At 35.9% G+C, this 18,282-nt stretch overlaps 1 protein-coding gene across 2 annotated transcripts; it reads left to right on the top strand.

The window, feature by feature from the left end:
• Nucleotides 1–7,602: 7,602 nt before the first annotated feature.
• On the top strand, nucleotides 7,603–10,764 carry LOC131438317 (transmembrane protein 272-like). 2 transcript variants are annotated; one of them, XM_058608236.1, is made up of 3 exons: nucleotides 7,603–8,009; nucleotides 8,071–8,730; nucleotides 8,784–10,764. In XM_058608236.1, the coding sequence occupies exons 2-3, from the start codon at nucleotides 8,511–8,513 to the stop codon at nucleotides 9,254–9,256; spliced, it is 693 nt and encodes a 230-aa protein (XP_058464219.1). In that variant the 5' UTR covers nucleotides 7,603–8,009; nucleotides 8,071–8,510; the 3' UTR covers nucleotides 9,257–10,764. The 2 variants fall into 2 exon arrangements, with proteins under 2 accessions (XP_058464219.1, XP_058464218.1); XM_058608235.1 differs by having other exon boundaries at nucleotides 7,603–8,730.
• The last annotated feature ends 7,518 nt before the right edge of the window (nucleotides 10,765–18,282 follow it).

The following is an 18,282-nucleotide window of genomic DNA, read 5'->3' as shown; positions in this document are numbered from 1 at the left end:
TCGGTAGTGTTGTAGGAGTTCTTGGATCTCGACTTCGGCTTCGGTTGGATGGCAGTGACAACAAAAACGATTTCTGGAGGCTTGTCGATTTGAGATACCACGACGTTATTAGTTGATTTTTAAGCCATTGGAATTATATGACAATTTTCTGAAATAAATGTATTATAAAAGGTGATTTTTTTGAGGTTAGGATTTTCATGCATTAGTATTTGCTCAGATTTTTTGAGGTTATGATTTTCATGCATTATTATTTGCTCAGTATGCTCTGACATTTCATCATGAATAGACTTACTAACGAGCAACGCTTGCAAATCATTGAATTTTATTACCAAAATCAGTGTTCGGTTCGAAATGTGTTTCGCGCTTTACGCCCGATTTATGGTCTACATAATTCTGGTTGAATGGCTACGTAAATAAGCAAAATTGCCGCATTTGGAGTGAAGAGCAACCAGAAGCCGTTCAAGAACTGCCCATGCATCCCGAAAAATGCACTGTTTGGTGTGGTTTGTACGCTGGTGGAATCATTGGACCGTATTTTTTCAAAGATGCTGTTGGACGCAACGTTACAGTGAATGGCGATCGCTATCGTTCGATGCTAACAAACTTTTTGTTGCCAAAAATGGAAGAACTGAACTTGGTTGACATGTGGTTTCAACAAGATGGCACTACATGCCACACAGCTCGCGATTCTATGGCCATTTTGAGGGAAAACTTCGGAGAACAATTCATCTCAAGAAATGGACCGGTAAGTTGGCCACCAAGATCATGCGATTTGACGCCTTTAGACTATTTTTTGTGGGGCTACGTCAAGTCTAAAGTCTACAGAAATAAGCCAGTAACTATTCCAGCTTTGGAAGACAACATTTCCGAAGAAATTCGGGCTATTCCGGCCGAAATGCTCGAAAAAGTTGCCCAAAATTGGACTTTCCGAATGGACCACCTAAGACGCAGCCGCGGTCAACATTTAAATGAAATTATCTTCAAAAAGTAAATGTCATGTACCAATCTAACGTTTAAAATAAAGAACCGATGAGATTTTGCAAATTTTATGCGTTTTATTGTTTAAAAAAGTTCTCAAGCTCTTAAAAAATCACCCTGTATTTCATGGCATTTTTCATTTCATAGATTTATATCAAAATCTGGAATCTCCCTTTTGACTTCAATCAACAAATAAAAAAGTAATTTTCTGGTATCTAAATTTGATATGAACTGATAGATAAATGTGATATGAACAGTACATTACATTTTACCTATGAAACACGTAACTTTTACTGGATTATGCATTAAACAGCTTTCAAATGCCAGTCCATTAAAACCTACGTGAAAAGTAGAGTGGAAAATATTCACATAACTTTTCACGTAACTATAATATGATTATTATTTTGAGTGTAAGAACCCGTCCCGTACCACGACGTAAAATACACTGGTGGCGTAGTAAGACAGTTTCGGTTGTGTTGGTAATTTTCTCACGAAATTAAGTATGGTGCGCCGGGATTCAAGTACGTAAACATAAACAAACGACCAGTTCAGATCAGGATTTCACTTCTAAGTTACTCTAGTTGTCGCGCAGCCTGGCGAATCTTTGGCACTATTTGAAAATCTAGACATTTTTTCTTCAAGGGCTTTCAAGGTAACGTCGAAATATAGAAAATTTTACACACATCCGATTCTGTTTATTTCGTTGGAGAAAGGATTTGGCGGATCGCACTGTGGTTTCTATTACAGTTATCATGGATAATGGAGTGATTGTGCTGTGGGTAGCATTTTAAATGCAGGTCATGAAAACGATTGAAACATCCCGGAACAAAACACCGAATTTCACTGTCAATATTTTCGCAAACAGAACCAACTCTAAATAATTTCATAAAAGCAACTCCCGAAACGTCATTTGTTTATGTTTTTTGTTCTTCACGTCTCTCTGTTATTCCAAAATAAAATGACAACCGCACTAACACATAGAGAAACGTGATCACCAGGGTATTTTACATCGTGGTCCCGTACGGTTATTTCTGTATAAAATGTTCATTACGACCTAAGTAACAAAGGTAAACAAACCGAGATTTTTATTGCATTTTGTTAGGAATGTTCTAATACATGCACTACCCGAACACCGTTTCTCGATTCACTATAGATTCACTAAAAAATCTGTCAACACATTTGACGTATGTCGAAATCAATGAAAAATAATCATTAATGCTACTTTCGTCAATTGACAATGTTTTGACTAATGTACCAAAGAATAAACAAAAGTGTATGCGCGGACTTACGACAATATAGTTTTCCACGAAAAAGCAGATCTAGTGTGATATTATGAAAGTGAGACTTGCTGTAGAGTTGGAGATATTTAATGGGATCGAGTTGCTATTAAGCTTGTTGAAAAATACGCTGATTAATTTGGAAAGAAACTGTTTTGTTTCCAATCGTAGAAACCGTTATGAATCCTTCGTCAAACAAAAGCGAAAATTATCAAAACACACTAAAACGAGTCGACTGTCATTTTTTATCACTTGATATGCAAAACTAGCTCTTACTAATGTTTTCGAGCAAAACTGGCTTTCATACAAGTGCGAGTAATAAAACGACGAATGAACACTGTGACTTTTGCAAAACGACGTAATTAACAGAAGCAAAACGACTTTTGTGTCAAGTCAATCAGGAAAAACCGACCTATCATACTGTCCAATGTACATGACCAAATTACAAAACGACGTAAGTGTCGTTTTTGCCTAAAAGTTATCTCTGTAGTTGAAAATTGTGAATAAGTCACTGTTATACGTTGCACGCATACAAATTAGACGATTTAGTAAAGAGATGAAGTTGTTTCAATTACTCATTTTTAAATAGGATTTGAAATTGCACGATTATTTTTCAACATCGCTTTTCTCGATTTAGCAGAAATGTTACATACGTCGTTTTGAACATTTTATGCAGATTTGAAAAAAATAATGCCGAATTAAATTTTACACTGAAAGAAAACACAAACAATTTTCTTTCTATGTAAAGGTAACACTTAATTTTCACATTATTTTTGCAAGAGAATAAACAACAACAAACCGTTCCAGCAAATTGAACGAATATTTCGTGCAATATGTCGTTCAACAAGCGCTCAAAAACCAACTAAATTGAACGGCCTGCTGAGAGGGATACGATGGATTCAGCCCAGTGCTGCCAACTATACCGATTTCTCGGTATTAATACCGATTTTTGGACTCGATACAGGAATACAGATATGCTCTCTCAAAATACCGATATTTCAATTTTCATACAGATAAATACTGATTTTCAGTTTTTGTGTTGGATTCCATAGGGGTAAACCAGGTCGAGCGACCGATAGATAGATTTTTCCGCCAAATACAGATTTTTGGAAAAAAAAAACAGTTGACAGCACTGATTCAGCCTTTTATGGAGCCATTCACACGTAACGTCACCGTCACGGAACATCTTGACGGACGGAGCGTGTGAACGTTCCGGTAAAGAAAGTACACTCAAATAAATATTCACGTTCGAATTACTTGAAATTTCACGTAAACTGATTTTGAACGTTAATGTGGACATTTTACCTGTCAAAGATGAATATTATGTGAACATCCCCTGATATGCATATAGCTATCACATATAAGTTACGTGAATTTCAGGTGTGAAAATTTAATTTTCAAAATAGCTAACAGTGTAAGTGCTCATAGCGTAAGTAATTATAAAATAGCTGTTGGGAAAATCTGTGCAAATGACAGCATTGATTTAAAGGTTTGCCGAAGCTACGAACAGGCGGTCACCGAACTTCTCGAGGATTCATCAACAGAGTTATCGAATTTCATCGAGGAGGATCAAAAAGCCGACGAGTCTGTACACTTGGATAAGCCCACTAAATGTTTTACTCCGAATTATTTGTTTCAACTGTTGGAAAAGAGTGAAACCGGTAAGGACATCATAAACCGATCCAAGAACGGTGAATTATCCGCCCCGAATCAATTGAAACTAACAGAAGTGATTGCTAAGTATCATATTTTTCAAAAAAAAAAGTTACCCCAAACGACCTAGAGTGTTATAGCTATGCAGTCACAGCACTTTTTCAATTTGAAAGAAAGGTAGTAAGGAATAAAGCTAAATTTATGAAATTGTTCTAAAAAAGAAACTTTTCAGGAAAATTACTATTTACCGCGTGGCGGTGATAGGAAAAATTGCCAATAAAATTGGCAATTTAAAACAAAGTAGAAGGAAAAGCGAATCGAGAGAAGAAAAATATCTGAAAAACTTGAAACGTCGTGTCAGTGTTGAAGAAACAACAATTAATTCAGATGCAACCGAGTGGCTAGTATTGAATCAACAGCCGTGGTCTACTGTTCTAGACAAATGGTCGATGACTTTCCATATATGGCTGTTTCCATATTCATTATCAGGCAATAGTTGAAATTATTTGTATAGACTACTTCACAAAACCACCATTTTCGATTTGTATCACTAATCGTACTAAAAACGATGAACTAAAAGGAAGAAGAATGCTTTTCAGAATGAAAAATTCATTTGAATCGATTTCATCCTAGTTTTAAGATAGTCCATTTGTATGAGGATATTGAATAGAAAAAACGAAGTATTTTAAAATAAACAAAACTGAATAATGTGAGTTATCTTTCACGTCATGAATATCACATCCTTTTAGATACGATTAATGCATAAACCAACTAGAAACTATTTTTGGGTTATGTAGGCATTATGCTTATGACAGACATGTGATATCGGTATCACTGTACACCATGAAATCACATGTCTGTCACCCTAAATCACGATGGTATCACGCGAGCATCATGATACAACGGTGATTTCCGTACTACGGTCATTCATCGTTGTACTGTGCAAAATCACATCACTGTTTACTGCTACCAGCGCCATTGGCGAGCGATGGTGAACTCATGAAACAATATTTCCTTCTTCTGAGCATCAAATAATAAACAACCATCGTCATATTTTGAAAAAAATCTCGGTAAAATGCTAACAAGCAGCATAAAATTTTTATACTTTGTAGCATATTTTCAAAAAGCAGTCAAACCAAGAAATATTCATTAATTTGGTGAAGTTTTGAAATACAAATAAGGAAAACAATTTATTCATTTTTGTACAAAAAATCAGCATTTTGAGTAATTGTTTTCTATTCAATAACAAGTAAGATTATTGTTGAAATGGATTTAAAAACATAATGATTCATATTTTGAATGCACATGTGGTAATAATAAACGATAAATATCCAATACATGAATAAACCAATAGTGTAATCATCCTGTTTATTGATGACCTATAAAAATTCCATTTATAACATTGGTCCCCTATATTCACTTCTGGGAACTCTAAATCTTCTTATTACTTCGTCTTGTGTCATCGGGATGAATGCCGTTCGATGGAAAGAAAACTTGTTTTTAAATTGTTTAGAAAGAGTCTTATTTTGGGTATGAATAGAGAGAACAGCGAATCATGTCTTTCAGTGTGATAAATTGAAGCAAAACACGTACCAAGTTACATATTCAATTTAAGAAATACTTGTAATAGTTTTCAGTGTTACTTCATAAATATAGCATAAAAACTTTAAACTTCTCAAAATCCTAATAAAACCATTATCAGATTATGTTCCAGTGTAGTAGACCGTTTTTCATAAGATTTCTGAAGCACTTTGCTATTATATAATAGCATCAAACCTATGTCAAATCTATTTCGGAATGATTAAAAATTCAAGAAGGTTTTAAATTCAGTTTTATGAAAATTTCGTGATGAATAAACTGTTACGTTGACAGAATTTTTCTGAAATATTTGTGTGCCATGCCGTTTCTGATGGTTACATGCTAATAATATCTTAGATTTATTTACTATTTTGAGACTCAATCTTAATAGCTTATGCGCTCTTATTTTTATCGTGAATATGCGGGTGAAAAAGGAATTATGACTGAAAACCTTGAAATTTATGCGGATTTGGCAAAAGTCGGTAAGATTTACAAACAAAATTTAGTGATTCATCACCATTTTGGTAGAAATCAGCGTCGTTGCAAAAAAATAGTGCTCGTGTTCCGAAAATTAGTTCTAAAAGCCTTTCATATTTCCTCCATTCTATATTTATATTTGTTTTTTTTTTTATTTTATCAGTGAATGTTACGGTAGAACATCAAAATTATGAACATCTAAATTTCTCTAATGCTAATTACATATAAACAATGATATGAGTGATACTGTCGTCCAATGAACACTCACACACAAATAGTTTAATAGCTAAGACAGAGAAACAAGATTATATCTGTCATAAATTAGTTGCTAGTAATAATCTTCAAACCACAAAAATTTTTATTTTCAATATTATCGATCATCGGAGCTGGGAAATTAAGCTAAATTTTGAGTTTTTTCGTTTCACTGTACATTTATTCTGTGCGCAAAACATGTCTGTCACCTCATCGTTGTACGCGTACAACGTTGTACAGAAATCATTGTACGGAAATCACATGTCTGTCAGCGGTATTACATAACATCAAGTAAAAATTACCTATTTTGCATGTGATTTTTATATGAATTTCCTACAATTTTTATATGCCTTCAGGTAAATGTAACCTATATGATATGTAAAACATATATTCATTAAATATTATTTATCAACATTCAAAGTAACAATCATCTATCGAGCAGGTAGTTATGATATGAATACCACTACATTGTATGTGAAAATCATGTAACTTTTATTAGATTATGAGTTGAATAGAAACTAAATGTCATTCCTTTAAAAACTACGTGAAAAGTAGGGTGGAAAATATTCACATAACTTTTCACGTAAATATGATGTGATTAATTTTTTGAGTGTATTATAGCGAGTGACGGTCAGAGATGCCAGGTCTGCAGATTTGTCTGTAAATCTGCAGATTTGGGGTATAGTGCTGCAGACATTTTTTGTTGTGCAGACTTTTACAGATTTTTGAAATTCTAGCAGACTTTTGCAGACTTATGAATTTCTCGCAGACTTTCGTCTATATTTACAGACTATTGAAATTTCCGCGACCTTATTTTTTTTTGCTCGCCAAATCAGTTTTGCGTGTCATACTTTATAGAGAAATTGCTGCCAGCAAAACATACTTGCTGACTGCAGATTTTTTTTCTGATTTACAGACCCTGTCTGCAGATATTTGAAATTTTTACCTGGCATCTCTGGTGACGGTAAACATCAGAGATGCCAGGTCTGCAGATTTAGGGTATAGTGCTGCAGACATTTTTTGTTGTGCAGACTTTTACAGACTTTTGAAATTCTCGCAGACTTTTGCAGACTTTTGAAATTCTCGCAGAATTTCGTCTATATTTACAGACTTTTGAAATTTCCGCGACCTTTTATTTTTTTTTTTTGCTCGCCAAGTCATTTTTGCTTTTTGTGTGTCATACTTTATGAAGAAATTGCTGCCAGCAAGGCATACTTGCTCACTGCAAATTTTTTTTCAGATTTACAGACCCTGTCTGCAGATATTTGAAATTTTTACATGGCATCTCTGCTTGTATTACAAACAAGCTAGGGATCCACGACGTAAAATACACTGGTGGCGTGGTAAGACAGGTTTGGTTGTGTTGGTAATTTTCTCACGAAATTAATGTCGTTTTCGCTTGAGAACACTGAAACTGACCCAGGGTAGTTTCTTCAAACAAACACTTTTCACGAAACTGTGTTGTTTTCGCGCTTAGCAACGGCGGTTTGAGCAAACCTGATATAACAACCAGGTTCGAAACTGACTCGATTTTCAGTTCAACAACGTTAAAACTAGGTTCGAAACTAGCTTCAAACAAACGGTTTGACAGCAGTTAGGGTGGAAACTGGGTTAGGTTTGGTATCAAGCGAAAACGACATAAGTATGGCGTGCCGGGATTCAAGCATGTAAACATAAACAAATGACCATTTCAGATCGGGATTTCACTTCTAAGTTACTCCAGTTGTCGCGCAGCCTGGCAAATCTTTGGCACGAATTGAAAATCTGGACATTTTTTCTTCAAGGGCTTGCAAGGTAACGTCGAAATATAGAAAATTTTACACACATCCGATTCTGTTCATTTCGTTGGAGGAAGGATTTGGCGGATCGCACTGTGGTATCTATTACAGTTATTATGAATAATGGAGTGATTGTGCTGTGGGTGCAGGTGATGAAAACGATTGAAACATCCCGGAACAAAACACTGCATTTCACTGTCAATATTTTCGCAAACAGAACCAACTCTAAATATTTTCATAAAAGCAACTCCCAAAACGTCATTTGTTATGTTTTTTCTTCTTCACTTCTCTCTGTTATTCCAAAATAAAATGACAACCGCACTAACACATAGAAAAACGTGATCACCAGGTATTTTACATCGTGCTAGGGATCAACACTAGATGCTAGAACGACAGCGTGTTGGTAATTATTGTGATGACAGCATAAATATGCTCAATACAAACAGTAGAAATAAGATAGGTAACAATCAAACACAAATTTACGATTTGTTGAATCACTCCTATTCGATGAGTAACAATGATTGGAATGATAGCAGTTAACGATGTTATTATTGAATACGGAAGCAGTTCGGATGAAGCACGTTTGGGAGATCCTCCTACTTATGAGGAAGTAGTAGGATCAGAAGCACCGCCCCCACCATATGAATCGCTGTTCGGGCGAGTTCGAGAGGTTCACAGGACTTCAACTGGGACGCTAGATTTCATGAAAAACGTCGGAGCATTATTGATGGGAACTCGTAAGATAAAATAATTCTTGCCTCTACTTTAATTTATAACATTCTTTTTCCAGTTGGCTGTACATTTATTCTTGGTATCACAATAGTAGTACCGTTGTGCATGATCGCGTTTGGACTGATTTACTTGCACGATTGTCCTCGGAGCAAGTATATTTCGGTATTTTTGTTAGTCGGTGGAGGCTTTGGTGTTATTAAACAGATGCTGCATTTATCCACACGGGTTCGAAGTCGCTTAGAAGATCGAGAACTTGAAAGAATGAGACAATCACCCACGCAATCCATGATTAATTGCTTTATTCTTGCGTGGTTTATCATTGGATCGTTTTGGGTGTATGGAATATACGAACCGAATTATGATCCGATACAGGGCACATACTGCAATAAAACATTATACTTGTTCACGTTCTGGCTGTTAACATCAGTTTATTTAGCACTAGGCATCATTACTGTGGTTCTGTGTGGGGTAAGCTTTATTGGAATATTCCTAGGTTTCATGTCTTTTAGTCAAAATGAAAGACTAACATGAACAGAACGGTCTGCATATTGCGTATCAATTTCTATCCAAATTATGAATTCACTAATAAAATCATTCGGAAGTTTAGCAATATTCGCTTGTTAAAGGTCACTTTATAATAAACTCCGTCCGTACTTAATCAATTTTCAGTAAATGATAGCCGTTATGAATATATATAGAATCTTAGTTCTGAAACATTAAGAATTAAGGATGATATATTGAGAGGAATCTCTAAAGGAAATGAAGATTCTATTCTGAAAGGTCTCTTTATCAGAATATTTTCTCATATACCGCACAGAACGCAGCGCTTAAAAACCCGCTTTCTCCTCAGAATATGTGATTTGAATGAACACAAAGAATAGTTTCAAAATCAGGTGTTTACATTTAAAAGTCTTACTGAAATGGTTCTCACTAGCTTAGGCCTTTTGCACGAATAATAGTGAAATGAACAATTATTTGTCTGTGATGGCATAATCGTTATAGTGTTTAAACACTCGATCAAGCTTTGTTTTACAAATCGATGGTTCCTTCTATAATAAGACGCTGTGATTAGGTTAGAATATGAAGTATTAAAAATCATTCTATGCAGTTTTGTGCCCAGTAATGAGATTGGTATAGTTGAAAGTAGCTATGTCTATCGACATAACTTGAATATACACTTGGCACCGATTACATTTTCGTCATGTTTAGCAGTGTTCAATTATAACTTATTAACTGTTAAGTAAAATTTAAAATACACCTAAACAAGCTGTACCAAAGATTAAAATGACTTATTTGGAATCTACATTGTATTGAATTTCACGTAACATTCAGAACTTATTGCATGAATGTGCCAGCAATTTTTTTTAGACTCTAGAGCAGTTCAATTTTTTATTTATAACACGCTATATTTTGTAAACGTAAACGTTCTCAATATTAATATGATGCTTGCCTCTTGGGTATCATAAAACAAATAAACTCATTAAAACTTCAAATTGCTGTATTTTTTGTCCTATAATTATTCAAAATGCCTTCTCTTATAACGTGTACACTTGATTCGCAATATTCACCCATATTCTGTACGTCGATCGATTTCATATTTAAAGGCACACTGCTTAAGCTCTAAGATGCCAAGGTCATTTTCTAATTTTAATTAACGACTAACTTAAAACTAGAGTATTATCATTAGAATAGTGGCGAGTTCCGGTCGCAATGGTCTATTATGGCAGATTCAGTCTGCAGCTGGCGATCGGCAATGGTCGGTGGATTAAATATGACACTAGTGTCTTCCAGATGACGATTATACGTTTCAATGGGTCCGCGGGATTTGTAATAAATGTTTATAGTGGCAGCACTGTGTAATTAAAATCAGCATCAAGCCGTTTTTCTTCTTAGTGATTTAAAATGTAACCAAAAAAGATTTGTTAAATTAATGTAAACTCGAAAGTGTGTTAAGTTTTACGAGACAAATGAACTGTTGTGTTCCACACTGTTGTCGAACTAAGCATTTCTATTCAAACTTGCCTTTTTCCGGTTTCCAAAAGATCCGGTAATACGTCAACAATGGATTCGATTTTGCCTTCAACATGAGATATTTCGTGTTTTGTCATCAAAGCTCAGATAATTGTTTTTGAACATTGATATATAATAAAAAAAAAGCATTCACAAAAACATTTCTCATGTTTATTTCAAATCAAAAACCAAGTCTAAAAATTTAAATTTAATAAATACTTTTTTATTAGCATAAAGTTATTTAAAAATCTGTAAATATGGCTACGGATGGATCCGGTAATACGTCAACAATGGATTCGATTTTGCGTTCAACATGAGATATTACGTGTTTTGTCATCGAAGCTCAGATAATTGTTTTTGAACATTGATATATAATAAAAAAAAGCATTCACAAAAACATTTCTCATGTTTATTTCAAATCAAAAACCAAGTCTAAATATTTAAATTTAATAAATACTTTTTTATTAGCATAAAGTTATTTAAAAATCTGTAAATATGGCTACGCTGTAGCCGATACGTTGGTATTTATTCCTCACAGGGCAAGAATGACGAGAAGGATGATTCGGAAGGAAGAATAAGAAGCCAGTTGTCAGGTCTTGTCTTAGAAACAGAGATGCCAGATTTGCAGATTTGTCTGTAAATCTGCAGATTCGGATATAGTGCTGCAGACATTTTTTGTTGTGCAGACTTTTCAGACTTTTGAAAATCGAGTTTTGCGCAGACTTTCGTCCAAATTTACAAACTTTGGAAATTGGCGTGACCTTTTTTTTGCTCACCAAGTCAGTTTTGCGTGTTATACTTCATAGAGAAATTGTTGCCAGCAAGACATGCTTGCTAACTGCAGATTTTTTTTATACATTTACAGACTTTTGAAACCCTGTATGCAGGTATTTGAAATTTTTCTCTGGCATCTCTGCTTAGAAATTAACAAGTTGGCCTAGCCTATTCCTCTGTTTCGTTGTGACAGTTCAGAACTGCTGCAAAATAAGTTATCTGGCTACTCTAGAAATCGAAGTATGCTTGTTGCTACGGTACAAACAAATCTATATATATAAAAATGCAGAGATCATTCTTTGTAATCGCATCACGTAAGAACGGATGGACGGATTGAGATGATTTTTTTTTGTTTGATCAGTTTTTACCCCCACCGGGTTCGTACATCAAAAAAATTAGGAAAACTTACCGGAAAAGTGGGAAAAACCAATAAAGTTATTTTGTATGGACAATGGAATTTTCCACTGAAAAAGTCGCCAATGATTGCTAGATTTACGATTGATGGCGCGCAACGAATTGCATAAGTGCTTGATCGTCGAAGGAAAGAATACTAGATCGTTGGAAAATCGTTTGGCACGCAACGAGTAGTTTTGGTTGGAGATTTTACATGCATGATTGATTCGTCATTTGGAAACACGTGCCTAATAGAGTATCAAAATCATTACTTGCCAAATGACCTTATGGTGGAATGCACATGACTGTTTTAGCTATATAGTAAACAGAAGCACAAGTTCTAATATCATTTACCAGTAGATGTAGTTACATGAATAATATTGGCCATCGTGGGCGTGAGTTGAACAAATCAAATTATATAACGATTTTTTTTACGTATTAACGTATTTGGATTACTTGACGAATTACCATATGCGAATCGTGAATATCATATCTGAAGGAGAAATCGTGGCATGTAAGAACCATTAGTTGTGAGATCTGCTGTTTTATACATTGGCTTTAACGATAAGAAAAATACTGGTATAATCACTTCTCATGTTCACTCCGCTAGAACAGAATATTGATTCTCAGGACTGAATACTAAGCAAAACGATGTGGTGGCTCGACGAATGAGAGGCCTTTTGATACAATTCTTGAACGAATCCATAGACACAATATTTAATAAAAGGGTAATTTGAACTTTCGAATGTCCAAGAATTTTTCATTTTATCGCTAATTCGTTAATCGAAAATTGATCCTGTCATTATCATGCTACGAACATCCATCGAACACGACTAAGTAATATCACTAGCGGTGAAGCAGGTTATGGACAACCGTTCAAAACCAAATTATTACTTTCGATAATCCCTAAGGATCTGCTATTAAATTTTTAAACGTCTTCAGTACAAGTAAATCTTAACATCCAATGACAAACAACAATCCCCGAAGACTGCTTTTGGAAATTTGTGGGATCAATTTAAAGTATTTATATTTTGTTTATTTGTTTGTTTAGGAACAAGGGAAAAGCCTGCTGGAGCTGAGATTTTGGTTCTTCTTCTCCAACAGGCATAAAACCTTCTCATCTTTTGTATCAACAGATAACATTTGATCAAATGATACGTAACGAAATCTTTAATTTCCCTTATTTAAACTATAAAGTTACTAACAACTATTCATATTGACTAATTATCCTAAATAAACTAGCGGGAAAAGATTTGGAGAAAACGGGTTTTAATGGCGTTACTATATAAATTGAAATCAAATTCATCAGAGCAAGTATTGAATACGCGACACATACTCGAAAACGGTTCAATGAAGTTAGTTCTAGCACGAGGAATTCTGAGAAAGGGATTAAACCGCAAATTACGCCGAAGAATATCAAAACTTAGCTGTTGTAGGAAATCTGCACAATCAATTCGAGATTGGATGAGGTCCGCGACGAAAACAGCTTTCAGTGTATCACGGCGAACAGATAGCAAATCGAGGTGTACGAGCCTACATCGATTTTCGTAGCTTGGAAGATTCAATGGATCAGCAAAACGAATGAACTTGCGCTGGACAGCTTCAATGCGCAGCTTATCAGTTTGGTAATGTGGTGCCCAAACAACAACAGCATACTGCAGTGTAGAGCGAACTAGAGCGCAATATAACGATTACAGGCAGTCAGAGATGGCATTTCACCAGAGTTATACACGCTAGAGTCAGATTTTTGCCACACCAAAGATGAAAAAAACGAAGCACCGCACAAAGAGGAAAGCGCACTTCTTCTCAGTGTCGAATAGACAGCATTTGAGTGTGTGCTTGTGGTTAAAGCAGCTGGCGCGAGTGAAACACATTCTCTTCGCATGAATCGCTCACACGCGCTCTCGTCTAAATACACCCAAGTGACCACTGGCGCGTGATTGTGAGCGAACACTTCTGTGAACTTCAATTAATAGAGAGTAGATCTGGCCTTGCTATGAAAAATTTGCAAGGAAAACCGAGAATTTTACGATAAATTGTTTTATTTTGCTGATTTTGCGTGTCCACGCTTCATCTACGAAAACCATACAGCAGAGTGCTCACCGGCGTGTACACCTCTGTGAAAGTATCTGCATCCTCCTCAGAGAATTTATTAGCTAATGCGATTCAGTGGAAGAGGTAAAAGGAAATAAACAAACGCACTCATGATGCGTGCACACTTACACAACAGTGGTGTATAAATGTGAAAGAGAAGAGCTCTCGTTGAAGTTGTCAGTGCGAGGGGAGAAATTTTGCTTGCTCTTCGTCACACAGAGGAGATAGACATCTCTGCAGGCAGTATATGTTAATGAAATTTTTTGAGATGCGAAAGATGAAACCTAACATCTTTAATGCCCTAGAGAGGGTATATTCTATGTGATCTTTGAGACTAAGTTTTGAATCCAAAAACACTCCAAGATTCTTAATTGATGTCTCCCGTTTTAGTACAGCTTGCGAAATGGTGTAATCATACATGGTCGTGGTTCGTTTACGAGAGAATGAGATAACGGAGCATTTAGAGGCGTTCATAACCATTCTGTTGACGTTGCACCAGTTAGAAAATACATCCAACTGTGACTGCAAGAAATTTGAGTCTTTCAGATCTTTGATGAGATGAAATAGCTTGAAATCGTCGGCGAATGATAGCTTCATGCATTGCAATGCGAAATTTATATCATTTAGATATAGCAGAAATATGATTGGTCCTAGATGGCTTTCCTGAAGAACGCCAGAGCTCACGATGAATGATGGAGTAACGCAGTCGCCAATTTTCAGATATGATTCAATCCAATCCATCATACCATATGTCAAACCTTTAGTTTGAGAGAGATCTACAATCTCTCAATACACTGACTCGAAAGATGAGATGGCAATCGGTGCATTTGTTTAGTTTTTTTTGCGTAAGAAAAGCATTGAACATATCCACAATAATTCTTGATGATATTTCTTTTTCGGGACGAAGTTAATGTGTTGGATATGAATTTGTCGTAATTCGTTTATTGTAAGCCAACATTAACGTTTGACAACTCTGCTGTCTAAAAACACAAATTAAAAAAAATAATTTCAGGCGAGACGAAGTTCGACGGGTCAGCTAGTATGTTTATAATGTTTTCGAGTTTTATAATGAGCATTATATTTTGTAACATTCGCAAGAGCTTACCGTATGATATAGCCTAATCACTTGTTGATACCGAGTTCTTGGTTGTCCCTAAGCATCCCGAATAAGACATGAAGAGTGGAAGCAAATATTTTATTTTGTTTATCGCGAGTTTGGTTCACTTCCATCAGTCGTGTTGTTGCTGGTAAACTCTTATTGCTATTCGTTCTTTTTTTGAAAATCAGTGCCTCTGGCCTGGGTGGCACAACTGCAGAACGATACAAGTACTGTGTGATTTAGCAACTTCCAAAGGCAGCGAAGTAGCCAAAAAACTAGGAGATAATGACGTCTACATACCGGTTGACGTATATCATATTTTTATAATCATAATAGTTCAAATCCAATTAAACTCTTTTTTCTTTCCGAACAAGATGTCGTGACTGCTACCAGACCCTGTCAGCTTGGAGCGAAACCAATCTTCAGTTTAGCAACGCCATCGCACGGTGTCACATTCAACTTATCATGTCAATTATATGGGTGCGCAGTGCTGCTATTTTGGCGCGCACGAGTTTGACATTTCTCTCCCCTACTTCTGTGTACGAGATTCGATGCGGACTCGCTTGAGGGCGCCATGCTCGCAAAAAATGTTGTTGCCAATAATTTGTTCGAGAAATGTGAGAGCTGGATATCTTGTTAATATGATGTCTTTGCTGCTATGTAGTAAGCTCAAAGTAAATTTGACGGATTGAATGTTCCGGTGAACTGTAACGGCAGCGGTTGCAATAAATCGGCACGACTTCAATTAAAAATGTTGACCATAGGTTTGAAGAATTTCAGCGAGTTCTGTTGGTGAATAAGGCCGATTCATTCAACGTAGCTTTGATGGGTGGGAATGAGCTCAACTAAAATCATCACCTAGGAATTATCGTGAATACCGCTTTGGTGGCCATATTGATGATGGATGTTCAGATTAGTCAAGCTGCTTATATAGCCTTGGAAGTTACTATTGTTGGAAGGACACTTTTGAACAATTTTGAAACAACTCTGCAATCCTTACGAGGAAAATTTCGTTTTTTTTTAAGCGAAAATAGTCGCAGCATTTCAGCAAACTTTCCGAGTATGCACAATTGGTAGAATCAACTGCCGAAAATCCTCGTTTTCAACCAGTTTTTTGATCGCTGAGAGGAATTTTTACTATTGTCACTCTTGAAATTGTTTATACACAAAAAATAAAATGTTGATTATAGTAAAATTATATCGGGTTGAATTTGGTCCGGACATTGAATCATTCCCATGATAGAAGAGAGGGGAAATTAATTTAGACCAATACTATTGAAGAGAAGATCAAATGGAAGGAATGAAATGAAAAGAAAGTGGTTTTGCTCAGCTCTGTCTGTCTTCAGTAATATTTAGGGACCACGCAAACAAAAACTGGTATAGGAGCAGTACATATTATCAAAATTTGAAAGCTATCTATTATCCAGGGTTATTTCTAAATCGGACAAGAATCGAGATTACTGGATGGTATTTATTTCATTGTTTTGAGTTAGAATCCAAATGAAAATTACATACTATGCAAAACATTATTTCACTAAACCGAATCTCAAATCAATATTTGTTGCGGTACTTTTTCTTGTTTTCAAGTTATAAACAGTATCTATAGAAACATTGATTTCCATTTCGCAATGTTGCTAGTTTGATTGCTCAATGCTACAGGTACCCTGTCATATTGACAATGTACCTTGACAGTGTACCGCATAGCGAAAAATGTGTCCATGAAAATTTGTCGAAGTACTCCGTATTATAATTTGTATTTGATATGACGTTCGACCGATGGTTTTCGAAGTATGAAGACGGGAGAGAATTGGACGACGCAGCAAAAATTCGTTTACTGATGCGAAGTCTCAGCGTTCCAGTTCATGAAAAGTTTTTAAACTATCTCCTGCCCCGACACCCACGAGATTTTACGTTTGAAGAAGTTGTGAAGAAACTGAAAATCGTTTTTGGACTTCATAAATCTCAATTCAGTCAACGATATGATTGTTTCAGGATTGTGAAAAACGAAGTAGATGACTTGTAACTTACGCTGGTATAGTCAATCGCCAGTATGAGGACTTCGAATTGAACAACTTGACAATTGACCAGTTCAAGGCTCTAATTTTCATTTGCGGACTTCAAGCTTCCAAAGATGCAGACGTTAGAACAAGATTGCTGTCCAAGCTGGAAACAGACGAAGCAGCAATGGTAAATCTCGAGACTTTAGTCACCGAATGCCAGCGGTTATCGAATCTCAAACACGATACCGCTCTGGTGGAAAAGAAGCAGTCATCTCTATCGGTTCAAGCAGTTCGGCAATCAAAGCAGCAGAAATATTCGTTCAGCTTGATGGAACGGTTTGTTGTTGTTTTTTTTTATCTTGCAAAAATAATGTGAAAATTAGGTGTTACCTTCATATAGAAAGAAAATTTATTGTTATTCTATGTGAAGTAAAAGTACTGTGCAGGTATGTAGTGTTAGTTTAAAAAATAAGTGGAATAAACTTCAGAAATTCTCCATTAAAACTAGTCCAACGGCTTCAACTCCTCATATTAAAAATGGCTCAACAATGTACCTCTTTCTGCCGGGTTTGGTGAACGAAAAAAATGGCATTCGGTTCAACGGTCTGTTTCAAAATCGGCAAACGAAGCTCCCGTGTTGGCCTCCCATTGAACGATTGGTTGGACTTTCATTCGACCAATGATCCAACGTATTGGACCAATGAAGGACCACCGTTGAACGTATTTTTCTAAGAGGGTCAAGTGAGAAGACTCCTCGAACACCGTGTTGGCATTGCGGTGCCATGCATTTCGTCAAGGTATGTCCGTTCTCAAGTCATTTATGCAATCAATGCAACAAGACCGGACACAAAAAAGATTATTGTAGATGTTTCACTAAATCTTCAGCAAAAGGAAATCAACAAAAAAAAGCATAAAGGTAAAAGTCGTTATCAATCAAACCACATCCTTTCCGTCGAAGAGGTTAAGGCATCCAACCGGAAGTTTGACATTGTATTCATTAATGGCAAAACCGCTTATCTACAACTTGATTGTGGTTCATATATCACTATTGTCTCTGTTCATTCGTGGAAGAAGATCGGTTCACCAACAATCATCAAAACTTCTCATCGGGCAAACACAGCTTCGGGTACTGCTCTACCTCTAAAAGGAGAATTCAAATGCGAATGACCATTATTGATGAATCTAGA

Source organism: Malaya genurostris, chromosome 3 (genome assembly GCF_030247185.1).
Source record: "Malaya genurostris strain Urasoe2022 chromosome 3, Malgen_1.1, whole genome shotgun sequence".
In the NCBI taxonomy this organism is placed as follows: domain Eukaryota; kingdom Metazoa; phylum Arthropoda; class Insecta; order Diptera; family Culicidae; genus Malaya; species Malaya genurostris.
This window is presented reverse-complemented; position numbering and strand designations above follow the sequence as displayed.

What these genes read in the sequence shown, in the direction of transcription:
- LOC131438317 (XM_058608236.1), top strand. Translation starts at nt 8,511, where the DNA reads ATGATTGGAATGATAGCAGTTAACGATGTTATTATTGAATACGGAAGC. An exon ending in AGCATTATTGATGGGAACTC is followed by an intron (nt 8,731 to 8,783) that starts GTAAGATAAAAT and finishes TTCTTTTTCCAG; the next exon opens with TTGGCTGTACATTTATTCTT.